This window comes from Globicephala melas, chromosome 8 (genome assembly GCF_963455315.2).
Source record: "Globicephala melas chromosome 8, mGloMel1.2, whole genome shotgun sequence".
Taxonomy (NCBI): domain Eukaryota; kingdom Metazoa; phylum Chordata; class Mammalia; order Artiodactyla; family Delphinidae; genus Globicephala; species Globicephala melas.
In genome coordinates this window covers 35,289,692-35,303,435 of record NC_083321.1, presented here as the reverse complement: position 1 = coordinate 35,303,435, position 13,744 = coordinate 35,289,692, and the positions used below count along the sequence as shown (strand labels likewise).

Here is a 13,744-nt window from a genome sequence, read left to right as displayed (position 1 = left end):
TATCGGGGTTGTTGTGGGTTAGCCTTTAATGACTGTCCTTGTCTATGTAATGAACAATCCCGGGCAAAATGTCCAGGTTGTTTGCAATTATAGCAAGTTTTTTGTTGTTTATCTAGGACGGATGTATCTTTAATAAAATCTTTTAGAGCAGCTCCAATCGCAAGACCAACAGAATGGGAGGGACCAATCCCGGAGCACAACTTAATGTAATCAGCCAGGCTACCACCACGATGAGCCCGAAGGGCAACTTGGCAGGCCGGATTGGCATTTTCATAAGCTAAATGTTTAACAAAGGCATTATCAGTTTCACTATCACCCACTACACGCTCGGCGGCGTCCCTGAGGCGGCTAATAAACTCACAATAAGGCTCTTCTGGTCCCTGGCGAATTTTTGCCAAGGAAGTTGTGGGCGAACCCTTAGGCGGAAGACGGCGCCAGGCCTTAAGGCCAGCATTTTGTATTTGAGCCAACAAACCAGGGGGAAAAGCAGCCTGAGACTCATTGGATTCATAGGGGGGACGGCCAAGTAATTTATCTCGGGTCCATGATCGGGAAGTTCTGTTTTCAGCATTTCTTTGGGCAGTTTCTCTACAATTTTCTGCAAATTCAGTGCGCCATAAAACAAAATCTCCCCCAGAAAGGGTGGCCCGAGCCAGGGTAAGCCAATCATTTGGGGTCAGCCAGCGATCGCTTAATCCCTCCAAGATTGCCAATGTATGAGGGGCTGTGGGCCCATAATTATTGACAGCAGATTTTAAATCTTTTATATGTTTTAAATTGAGGCGGCGATATTTATGTTCAAAAGGGCCGCCCCCAGAAGAATTATGAATATCTGGTCCCTCATCAGGTTCAGGAGATTCTTCTCCCTCTTCCCCTCCCTCACTATCTTCAGCTTGAATTTCACCTTGAGTGGGTAAATTTTGACTGCGAGTAACAGGGAAGGCTAACTTAATGGATCCTGGTTTTTGTCGAAGCGGGGGTTTATTGGGACCGTTCGAGACATTAAAAGAAGTAAGCTCCACCTCAAGGGCCTTAAGCTCCTTTAGGAGATCCAAGCGTTCCCGTTTTTGTTGTAAAACATCTCTCAAAGAGGAAATTTCCTGGGTTAAGGCCATCTTAGCCTGTCGAAGGGGATCAACCAGGGGGGCAATGGGAGCAGGGGCGCTAAAGGCAGGCATCTGATGAGGAGTATTATAAGATGGTGGAGGCTTCAAAAGGGGGAATCCCCAGGGATCATCATTGCGATGATAACGAGCAGCCTGCTCATCGAGAGTTTCCTGATCTTGGGGGGAAAGCTGGTCATCATTGGGATCACCCTTAATAGCAGTAAGGGAAGGATAAATCTTTGGGATAACTTTATCATCTGTGGGATAATGATGACCGGTTTCTGGAATTTTTGGGAACTCTTTATTTGAACCCATATCAATGGTAACGGATGGACAAGCTGAATGGAGACGAGAGGCTGCTTTAAGAATTGTTTCCCCGGTCTCTACAACCTTTTGGACATCGGGGTCAAAAAAATGACCCATGAGAATCTCCCTAATTAAATTCCAATACGAAAATGCAGTCACAGGCACTTTAGAAGGCCCAAAGGTTTGATAATAATCATTTAAACAATTTCCTACACGATTCCAGCATTTTTTATCTATTGTCCCTTCCTGTGGGAACCATGGGCAAACATCAGACAAGAACATAAAAAATTCACGCAAATCTTTTTTTCTAGCCTTAATCTTCCGCATCTTGAGGGAATCCTCGATCCCCTGAAGAAAGAGTTCATGGGAACTCAATTCCTGTCCCATATTTATAGCTCCGCTTACCTTATCCTCAGGTCACGACTGCCGAAGGGCGGCCAGTCCTCCGGGGACCTAATCAAGCTGCACTTTCGAGTAAGTCTCGCGGCGGCTCAGTGGGTGCCTGGCCAGGCGTTCGTAAGCGTGCTACCTCCGTCAGGATCCGTTCCTCAGGCCCCACGTTGGGCGCCAATTTGTGTACGGCCCCGGGCGTCCCCGGGAGTCCCGACCAGCAGGACAAATCCTTGTGAGTCTGAGGAGGAACCTGTGGGGGTTGAAAAAAAGGGGGAAGGGCAGGAGACGCGAAAGAATGGAGGCAAGACAAAATCCTGATCAAGCCTCAAACTTTTATTGCTGCGGTAGCTGTATTTATACACTGCAGAGAAAGGGGGGCGGGATTCAGAATGAGGGAAGTACTTGGCTAATCATCATTGGTGCTGCGTGCGCGGGCTTTCATTTTAGGCGCGAACTTCTATCTCATAAATCAGGAAGAGAAGCAGGGTGTCGGCCATCTTCTAATGGCGAAAACTTCTTGGCTCCCAACAGGTCCCTACATACCTGAACATTCCATGAGTCCGAAGATTGTAGAACTAAGAAACTACCAGATTGAATTCACCTGTTTCTAACAGATGGAGAAATGGAGGTTCTGAGAGATGAGGTGCTTTCTGTAAGACAGTGAGTTAGTGGTGGAGATCTCTTCGAGTGCGTGTCTTCACTTCTGCTTCTCCTGAGGACGAGGGCTGAAAGCATCCTCATTTGTGCGGAGAGGGAGTGATCAGGCCTTTGCTTTCCTGTGGATGTGGCTGGAGAATTTGGCAGAGATACATTAGGGTCATATCAAATTAACATATTCTGCGCTTGCTTAAAAGTGGGTCAGCATTTATGCTTCTCTGTTAACCTTTTTCCAAGGCCTGTCTCTCCTCCCTGCCCTCCCTGTTAGCCTGTTCAGCTTACCTTTCCAAAGGCAGTCTGTCTAGTACTTTTTTTTTTTTTTTTTTTTTGCGGTACACGGGCCTCTCACTGTTATGGCCTCTCCCATTGCGGAGCACAGGCTCCGGGCACGCAGGCTCAGTGGCCACGGCTCACGGGCCCAGCCGCTCCACGGCATGTGGGATCTTCCCGGACCGGGGCACGAGCCCGTGTCCCCTGCATCGGCAGGCGGACTCTCAGCCACTGCGCCACCAGGGAACCCCTGTCTAGTGCATTTTGATTCAGCATTTTACTCACTTGTATTTCTTAGTTGTCTCTGAGCTTCTTGGGAACAGTTAAGTTAAAGACATGCGCTTCCTATGATCACAAGGGGGAAAATGGTGTCTTTCTGCACGTGACTGAGGTCCTGATGAGTGGAGTATATATGCAAGTCCGCTCTCACCCAGTCATTTGTTTTATGGCTGGAGTAGCTGAATCAAAGCTATGCTATTATACTCCACGGTGATGACAACCACCTCTTCCTTGTTTTAACATTGACCACATCAATTCATTCTCTAGTTCCTTCAGCAACCGCAGCATTGAAATAGTTGTATGTGCTTGGTGTGAAGGACTCCTGGCAAACGTAATAGAGATGACAGTCTGAAAGGGGATTCAACAGTTATCCCCATCCTATTTCCATGTCTTACTTCCAGACATGCAAAGAGTTTTGCATTGCTTAGAATGAGAGCATTTATATTCTGTGGAATCTACTGAAGTTGGATGGTGCCCCTGAGGTCATTTTGTTGCATAGTATGACTGTCTGAACTGTTTTTCTGTTTTATTACAGCAAAATGTATCTATGGAGGAAAAGTCCTTGCAGAAGGCCAGCGGATTTTAACCAAGAGCTGTCGGGAATGCAGAGTAAGTTTCAGTCTTATGATCCCCATTACTTGTAGAGAAGGAGATGCGGGCTTTAGGTAAGAGTCTGGAATGGAGCATATTGTCCTGAGTGGACCACTGAGGGGGAGAACTCTCTGGTGGGCTTGAGTCCTGGCTGTGGAGTTCCCAGCCACTGTCATTGTGTGGTTAGCCTGTGGTCAGCCGTGGATCAGGTAGCCTTGGGAAAGACTGTCAGGGAAGGAAGTGAGAAGGGGGAAGGGAGCTAGCAGCTACCATGAGTCAGGGAGGTTGTCAGGTAGCCCTGGGAAAAGGTTTTGATTTGGTGTTGGGGCAATTAGTCTGTGATGTTAGTTGTGGATAGTGCCACTTCTACTCCTAAGAGTCTGATACAATGTTAGACAGTGCCTCTGTCTCCTGCCTGCCCCATCCCGTGTATTTCTCAAAATAAGATGTGTAGAACCATAGATCTCATTGAAGACTGTACTTCCATTTAAAAAAAAAAAATCATTCAACAAACATGCATTGAGCAATTGCTACCTACCAGCATGGTACTAGTATCTGGGTGTACAACAGTGAACAAAACAAAGTCCTTGTCTTTATAGAATTTGCAGTCTGGTGGGGAGACAGGCAGTAAGATATAAACAAATAAATATACAAGATGCAGCTGAGCCTTGAACAACACGTTAGGACTGTGTGGATCCACTTCTGCACGGATTTCTTCCAGTAGTAAATACTGCGGTGCTACACTATCCACTGTTGGTTGAATCCCTGGATGTAGAACCGTGGATACGGAGGAACCACAGGTACAGAGGGCTGACTGTAAATTATGTGCCGATTTTAGACTGTGTGGAGGGTCGGCGCCCCTGACCCCCGCATTGTTCAAGGGTCAACTATGATGCCAAATTCTATGAAAAATACAGAGCAGGTTGAAGGGGTAGAGAGCTTTGAGGTGGGGATGGATGGTCTGGGAAAACCTCTCGGAGGAGGTCATATGTGAACAAAGTGCTGGATGAAGTGTGGGAGCTAGCCAAGCACTTACTTGGTTGAGGTGCTGTCCTAGAGCGCAAGAGTGAGAGACAGAGGGAAAGAAGGAAGTGAGGGAGAGCAGATTCAAGGAGGCGCCTTCCAGAGCTGCCACTGCCCCACAGCGAAGCGGGCCTGGTTTTGAGGGGCATCTCCAGGGAGGCTGGCTGGAACTAGGGTGTCACAGAATAGACCATCTCTCCAAGTGCTGTTTCCTATGGCATTTCATTTGCTTTTCATCACATCCCTGGAGAAAAGAAAGGAGTGTATTTGAAAGGTTGAGGAGACTGAGGCATTTAGGGACATGCTGAAGCTCTCAGGGAACTCGAATCTGGTTCTTTTTGGGGAGCTTTGGGGGAGGGAAGGCTCTTTCCTGTCTCCTGTCTCTCATTGGCCAGAATCTACCGCAGGAGTTAACTCCTTTGAGCCTCCCCACTGCGTTTCCCATTCGCTCTTTCTTGGGTGCCCCTGGGAATGGCAGAGATTCCATGGGTCTGGACAGTCTGGCAGGTATGCAGGTGTGGTGGTCCTTCTGCGTCAGTGGGGACTGTGGGGTGGACTCCTTAGTCTGTGGCAGAGGTAGAGATGGTGTGACAGTGAGGGCTCCGTGATCTCTCAATCAACCATGGGAGCTTCCAAACCTGGGAGTGGGGAAGCGGGTGGGTGGCCCCCAACGTGCGGCTGGGACATGACCACATAGGGATGGTGGGTGGATTAAATGAGATAAAGCATGTGAAGGACTTCGTTGGTACAAAGTAAGCCCTCAACACGTGTGAGCTATTTTTCTTATTCCACATGACCATACATGTCCTCCCTGAATATAAGGCAGATGTCACGTTCCCTGTGGATTGTTTCACTTCTGGGGGAGGGAAGGTGATTTGGACTCTAAAACCCTTACTTTTTTCTTCCACCTCAAGGGAAGTTGGGATGACTAAAGGCAGTCTTACCCACTCTGCTGATGACCCCAGGATCCACCCTGCATCTGTCACTCACGACTAGCAACCCCCTTTACATATTGGGCAGAAGTAGTGGGTAACCCTGGCAAGGGTCACGATTGTGACTCCATCCCTGTTACCAGCAGAGAGGATCAGGGCAGACACCATCTGAGACCTCTAGAAGATATGGGTGTGGACTTACATGCCAGCATATTGGAAATGTACTTAACATGATTATTGGCACGTTGTAGGTACTCTCCTTGCTCTGGTTCATCTTTTACTGTTTTTGTTTTGTTATGGTTTTATAACTTAGGAAGAAGTTGGGGCAGACAGGTTATTCTTTTTGCATATGTGGTTTGTGTTCGTGTGAATAATTTCAGCATCTTTTAAAAAGTCATTAATTTCTTCATTTATTGTCTTTCTACAGTTATTTACTAAATACTTTATGCACAGAGGGAAGCCTCACTGACAATAATATTTAACATTTCTTGAATATTTAGTATTTTCTAGACACTATTTAAAACATTTGAAACTTTATCTAATGTAAACCTCATAATAACCCTGTTATTTGGTAGGGGTAGGTAGCATTATTATCATCCCCATCTTACAGATGAGGAAATTGAGGCACACATGATCAGAGTCACATAGCTAGTCAAGGAACCAGTTGGGATCTGAACCTGTGTGGTCTGAATCTACAGGCTCCTCTCTTAGCCTCTCTACTGCCAGTCCTGATGGTGTTAGACTTGCTTGGAAATAGTTCACATTATTGAATTGTAGAAGGGTGGATTCAGAAGGATTGAATGATCACTTTTCAGTCTATCTGAGAATACCAGATTGGTCAGGCTATGGCTCATTGATTCCCTTGATAAAGGGTAGCATTTATAAAAGGCCAGAGAAGAGCTTCGGGACACATTTAATGGATGTGGTCAGCAGGGAGAGAGGGTGACGGGTGTAGGATGAGAAGGCCTCGGGTCTCTCTCGGGCAGCCTTTTGCAAGATTTAAGCCTTAATGCCCTAAGGTACCTGTTGTATATGATGAATTAACTTCTCTCCTAGACATCTAAAATGGTCTTGCATAAGTGCTATCCTTGGGAGAACTGAGCAAATAATTACTCAAATAATTTGTGTTCTTTTTTTTTTTTTTTTTTTTTTTAATGACAGGTCATAGTCACTAGACTGCTTGCATGACAAGAATGGATGCATGCACTGAATTTAGGAAGAGAAACTGTTTCCTCCTAGTCTGTCTGGGAACAGTTTCCCAGCCTTTGTTTGTGTTCCTCATTTGGAGGACAGTGTTTGTAACTTGCCTACACTGTATTTAAGACTATAATTTGATTTTAATTTCCTGTTATTAGCTTGGTATGTCAATATGTAGTCCCATTCCCATAACTGGACTGAATTGATTATACCTTTTGAAAATATAAATAGCAAACTTGTACAGTAATATATTGTAAGTTATGGGAGGTCAACCTTTTTTCAAACTAATCTTAATAAAATCACACATAAAATTCTAGTCTTATAAAAGGTCACAGCCTCAGCTGTAAATTGTTAAGATGTTTTTATTTTTATTTTTTTACATCTTTATTGGAGTATAATTGGTTTACAATGGTGTGTTCATTTCTGCTTTACAACAAAGTGAATCAGTTATACATATACATATGTTCCCATATCTCTTCCCTCTTAACGTCTCCCTCCCTCCCACCCTCCCTCCCACCCTCTAGGTGGTCACAAAGCACCGAGCTGATCTCCCTGTGCTATGCGGCTGCTTCCCACTAGCTATCTATTTTACGTTTGGTAGTGTATATATGTCCATGCCACTCTCTCACTTTGTCACAGCTTACCCTTCCCTCTCCCCATAGCCTCAAGTCCATTCTCTAGTAGGTCTGTGTCTTTATTCCTGTCTTACCCCTAGGTTTTTCATGACATTTTTTGCCTTAAATTCCATATATATGTGTTAGCATACGGTATTTGTCTTTCTCTTTCTGACTTACTTCACTCTGTATGACAGACTCTAGGTCTATCCACCTCATTACAAATAGCTCAATTTCGTTTCTTTTTATGGCTGAGTAATATTCCATTGTATATATGTGCCACATGTTCTATGGTTCAAATGCAGATCCCCAGTTGACAAAAGGCTGCCTGATGATCCATGCGTTTCATTTTCCTGGGATCATTTCAAAGCTTCAGCAAGCCCAGTTAGATAAGAAACAAACTTTTGTTTTCAATATTTTCACCAAGTGATTCCAGAAGTTAACATACTGTTTTATTTTGTTTTATCTCTTTTATCAAGATGAATAAACTCTCCTAGCAGTCTTGGTCAGTTTTGTCCAGTTATTGCTGCCCTGTGACATTATTTTAGGCTAGCAACATTTTTTTTAATTTTACTTAAAGATGTGAGTTTTATATGGTATTAGAAATTCAGGTTGAAGCATAGTGATTAGTAAAGAATTTGAAAGTGTTTATATTTGACATGGTGACAGTTACTCTGAATGAGAAAGAATGGATGAATTATATTTTGCCACCAATGCAGAGTTCCAAAGGTCATAAAATAACATACCACAATCAGGAAGTTTTAAAAATGTTAATCATCAGATACTTATTAGAGAGAGTTTGAAAATAAAGTAAAAAATGGTTTGTGCCAAATTATGTGCCTGGACTAAATGGACTTGGTGGCACTTATGTTACTGTAATCACAGTTCATAGTATTTTCAAATTCATGTAAAGGGGTTTGTCTCTCTTTGAACGTTTGGAATTACGGTCTTACTCATTAAGTATGTTAAAGGTTGATTGGAATTGTTGACTGCTTTAATCAGTAGTCAAAGCAACCTTTTATATGTAAAAAAAAGAACCTTTCATGTATAATTATTTTTTAAAAAGCCTTCTGTGGCATTTTTATTTTTTTTAATTCAAGAATTTATTTTATTATTATTTTTTTTTGTGGTACGCGGGCCTCTCACTGTTGTGGCCTCTCCCGTTGCGGAGCAACAGGCTCCAGACACGCAGGCTCAGCGGCCATGGCTCACAGGCCCAGCCACTCCGTGGCATGTGGGATCCTCCCGGACTGGGGCACGAACCTGTGTCCCCTGCATCAGCAGGCGGACTCCCAACCACTGCGCCACCAGGGAAGCCCGGTAGTGATGTTTTAAAATACACAGAATTTGAAGCAGTTTGCTGAAGCTTGTTGACACATGACACAAAGATAGGGGTTTTAAATGTTTTCAGATAGCCACCAAAGAGATATTACTGCATGCAGATTTTTAACTTGTATTTACAAATATTTCATGTCCAAAGCATTGCAAAATGAGAGTCTTGATTTTTCCCATGTACCAAAAACACATTCACCTTAGATTTCAATGACAAATGTAGTGTTTTTAATATTGCTTTTTTTAATAAAAGCAAATACATACTCAAGATACAAAATTTGGACTATAGAGAAAGGAAGGAAATATAAGGAAGTAAAAAAAAATCACTCCAGAATCTCACCACCTAGAGATAATCTCTTTTAACAGTTTAATTTTTTGACAGCAAGAGTGAAATTTATCTCATCGTCTTAGTTGAGATTCTCCTAGAAGCAGACCCTGAGCTTAGGATTTTAGTACAATGATTTATTAAGATAGTGCTCCTGGGAGGAAGAAGTAAGGGTGTGGGCATGCAGGCTTGGGCAGGCAGCTCAGCAAGGGTGCCATTTTAGGTGAAAGGTCAGAGGTACCCTGATTCACCTGGGGTTCTGAACGTACCCCAGCTATCATCTCCCCTTGAAGTAAAGAACCTCCCATGCCTGTCAGTCACTGGCTCTGGGCCGTGGGGCTGGGGGTTGTGGAACTTGTAGGTAACTTCTGGCTCCCTACAAAGTGGCTCCAGTGCCCAAAGGGACCCTCTGAGGGCTGAGAGATGAGCCATTAGCAGAAAGGCATTTGAAGTTGGGAGATGGGCACAGTGAACTGATAAAAGGGATCCAACAGAGTTCACCATTCATGTTTATGCACGGAGGCAGTAGATAATGAATAAATACATTAATATTGAAGGATCGAAGTCGAGGCAGCAATGGTAAGTAATTAAGCATTGTGTTTTCCTTTGCATTCAGCTTATGCTGCTGATAGTGAGGTTATTAACATCCATTGGTTTGTAATAATCGGTTTGATTCCCTGTTGCAAAAGCTGAGGTTCAACTGATAGGCATACTGCCCTTAGACTGGTGCTAGCTCTTGAGGCCAGGTGCCGTCCAGCGTGGCCTGGATTGAGGGGTGAGAGTGGAATGTAGCTGAAACGGGGACCGTGGGCGAATAGCAGGGTCGGTTCTCAGCATCTTAGGGCCAGTTTTAAGATAGGAGAAAAGCAAGAGATCTAGATGCCTTGGGACGGATCAAGAAATGAAGAGCAAAAGGGAACAAAAGACACCACAAGGAATGCCTTGGCTGAAATTTATGAGAAAGGAGAGGAAACCATGGTGCCAGTAATCCAGATGATGGGTAGTTGGAAATTATATTACATTTGACATTTAAAGTTATGTTTATGTTCATATTTACGAATGGATGTGCCTGATATAATGGGAGTTCTGCCAAACCAGGGAACCCTGGAATGACAGCATATCTTGGAGATGGAGAACTCAGAATCTCCCCCATCCTTCCTGGTGGCCCAGCTCCATCCTATTCTCCCATCTGTGTTGAGAATTACCTTTTGGACTTAAATGAGCTTGCTTCTTGGTTGACTTAACCATGCTGTTAAGAATGGGAGAAAAAAACTTAACATTTTAGATAAAATAAGGGACTCTCAAACCCTTTTTTATAGTAACTATTGAGCTGATTTTAAAAATTCAGAGTGAAACTAAATATAGATGCTAGTGATGTCAACAAAGAGGACCTTTGGTGAAGTGAGGTCCTAAAGATTCACCTGCTGAATATTTAAAATTTTATTGTAAGTGATTTTATTTATGTCTAGGGACTATCTAGTGCTCATCTAACTGACCCACTTTCAGTTCATCGTACCTGTATACCTTGGTCCTTGCTGGTCCCTCTGCCAGGAAGCTCTCTTCTTCCTTATCTTATTCACTATTTAGTTCCTTCAAATGTGGCATTTTCTTCATAATTTCTCCCCACTTGGGCAGAATTAATTATTCTCCTGTGATGAGTTACCATAGCATAATTAGAGCACATTGTTTTAGGACTTACTGTATTGTATTATGGTTTCTAGTCTAAGAGGTTTTTTTTTCCTCCCTCCATCCAAACTGTGAGTTCATCAAGGGCAAGGAAAATGTCTTATTTATCTTGGGGTTCACAGTGCTTGTGATCCAGGACAGTGCCACAGCTGTCTCATAAAAGCTCATGAGAGCTCATTGTACATAACTTCCCAACTCTGTGGTCAGTAATGTCATGTTGGTAGTTCACAATGTCCGGTTATTGACACCACAGAAATCAGCAAATGCTAACTTTAGGGTTCCGCCATCCAATAGTCAATTGTTAAAAATTTACCAGCTCTACACTGTCGGTGACATTCTGCTATATAGAAGATACTCAAAACCCCTTTGTTAAAACAAAAAAGAAAAAAAAAAAACCAATTGTTGAAATTGAGGCTCTTCTGATACAGAAAGGGAAATTGACCTTCTCTCTTCCAGGAGTCTCATCAGTTTAATTTGCGACTTTGTCATTATCGTGGGATTCCTGGGATTCCTGTTAATTATCGTAGGTTGTTAATCACTGGCAGGCTGTTAACAATGAACATTTATGTTTGGATCAGCAACTAAAAATGTGAACATTGTTTTGTTTCCTGATTATTTGGCTTGCAGGGTGGAGTTTTAGTAAAAATTACTGAAGCGTGCCCTCCTTTGAACTGCTCAGAGAAGGATCACATTCTCCCAGAGAATCAGTGCTGCAGTGTCTGCAGAGGTAAGAGGGCTTGGCATGGAGCTTTGGGTGGGGATGGAGGGCAGGGATTGAAGGTTTAATGACTAGTGTGATGACAATAACAACTGTCCAAAACTCTGCTACTTAGATATGTGTATATGCTATTTACCGTCCTCAGTTATAGTCTTATCAATTGCAAAACGGGGATAATAATCCTATCTACTTCCTAAGACTGCTGTAAGGATTAAATGGGATAATGCATAAGCACCTAGCATCATGCCTACCACATGATAAATATTCAGTGAACGATGGTTCCTATAATAATAATAATAGTTCCTGCATCATTATTGCATTTTTTTTCTCATGAGTGGGATTGGGAAACATTCTTATCAGCTCTTTCCATGGGCCAGTTCCCCTATCTGCCAGAGGATGACATACACTGAATCCTTACTCATAGATTTATATACTGCTTTTTTATTTCCTGCAAGGAAAAAACCTTCAAGTAAGTAGCACTTAACTGCTAATTAATGCACGAGCAGAAATTATTTTGCCGCCTATTCCTGAAATTCCCCTCTTTTCCAAATTTATTTCTTCAAATCCTCTGGATCAAATATCACTTCCTCTCTGAAACTTCTCACCCAGGCAGAATTAAATAGATTAGGAGAATCTGAAATTGATTTGAAATCTTACCAAAAAACATCCAGTTAAACTCATTGCTATTATTTTAAACCTCTACCCACCATACAGTCTTCTCCACATTCTCACATATCCAGTGAGTTAGATTCTTTCTGGTTTACCTTGGAAGCTTCTAGAGTTAAGAAGCCGGAGCATAACAGTTTAGCTCAGGTTATATCCTATCTTACTTTTTTCTGTCTTTTCTCTAACCCAAGCATTGGCAGATATTTTCTGTAAAGGGCTACAAAGTAGATATTCTCACCCCTGCTGTTGTATTGACAAAGTGGCAGAGGTGATAGGTAAATAAATCAGTGCAGTGTTTCATTAAAATTTCATTTTGAGAAACGGGTGGCAGCTCGTAATTCGCTGACCCCTCCTCTAGTACCTTCTGATATATAAAAGTATATATTTGATCATGGCATGTTTTCAGCTTGGGCTGAGATTTCTCTTTGTGGTTAGTCTAAGAGAGCTGTGTTTTGGTAAAAATTCCCAGGAAAACTTAGTACCTGGATAACCGTAAATGGCTGTTAGAATTCGTGGTATGCCGTCAGAGTATCTCCCCTGATTTATCTGCTTTCATGGCTACAAGTGTATTTGCTGCTCAGATGCTTTAGAAAGACGAAAGATTGACTGGAATTTCAGAGGGATGCATTTATTGGTAACTGATAGGGTTGTTAAGTAGGTCTTATAAGTTAATGCAAAATCCATCACTTGATATTTGTTCAGGTGCCAAGTGGGACTCAGTGTATGTAAATCCTTTCTGATTTATGGTTTCATTCGAGCAGGATCATTGATTATCCCACAGAAATTCAAGAAGATTTTCATTGCTCTGACCCAGTTTACAACAGACTGGGTACCACAGCTTCTGCTAGCACTTCTCGGGGATGCAGAAACTTTTTTTTTTTTTTTTTTTTTTTTTTACCAACGAAGATGCTGAGAGATGTGACATCTCATTGCAAAGTTGACTCATTTAAGGCTCCTGTTGCTAGCGACCTGGTGGCTTTTACCAAAGCTAAGTCAGCTTTGAGGGGAAACTGGGAGGCAGGAATAGGGCTTCATAGATGCGATCATAGCCAGGGCCAATCTGTACAGTTGAGGATTTTCTTCTTCCTCCCACCTGCTTCCTTCTCAGCCGTGAAACTACCAGCTCTTTTTATTTAGCAGCTGATGGTTTTTCTTGGAGGCGCGTGTGAGTGAGGGAGTTATTTATGTCCCTTGACAAGTCTGTGTTTTAACAGGAACCAACGTGTGTCTTTAGAAGAGATAGGGAAAAGGTGGAGAGGTTCTTTTCCTGGGAAGCAGGTTGAATGCAACCATTTGGGTATATGGATTCTCTTAGGTTTCTCCTATTTATTCCTATCTCAGAATTCAGACCTAGAATGAAAACAGCGTTATTTTTGACTGAAGCCCTTGTCAGCACCATTTACTGTCATTACCTCCTTTCCTGTTGACCCATAGCAGAGAGGAGCCCAGAACATTCAGCCCACTCGTCCACATACTGGGACTTGCTCTGCACATTGGACAATCAGGAAATGAAAAGGATATTTGTCTGGGCAGTGGGGCGTTCTCTTTTTCATAAAAATGTAGAATTTATGTGGTGATGGACAAAAAAATCCATCCAGATGCGCTTAAAGGTCCATTGTCTTGACATCTGCTCTCCATGAATTTTGCTC

The 13,744-nt window shown here is 42.9% G+C and overlaps 1 protein-coding gene across 2 annotated transcripts in view; it reads left to right on the top strand.

The window, feature by feature from the left end:
* Positions 1 to 13,744, top strand: part of NELL1 (neural EGFL like 1) — an 874,935-nt gene that overhangs the window by 210,793 nt on the left and 650,398 nt on the right. For both annotated transcript variants that reach the window (XM_030864871.2, XM_030864870.2), the window contains exons 10-11: positions 3,547 to 3,620; positions 11,339 to 11,438. In XM_030864871.2, the coding sequence (XP_030720731.2) occupies positions 3,547 to 3,620; positions 11,339 to 11,438 (174 nt within the window). The remainder of the gene's footprint in view (positions 1 to 3,546; positions 3,621 to 11,338; positions 11,439 to 13,744) is intronic.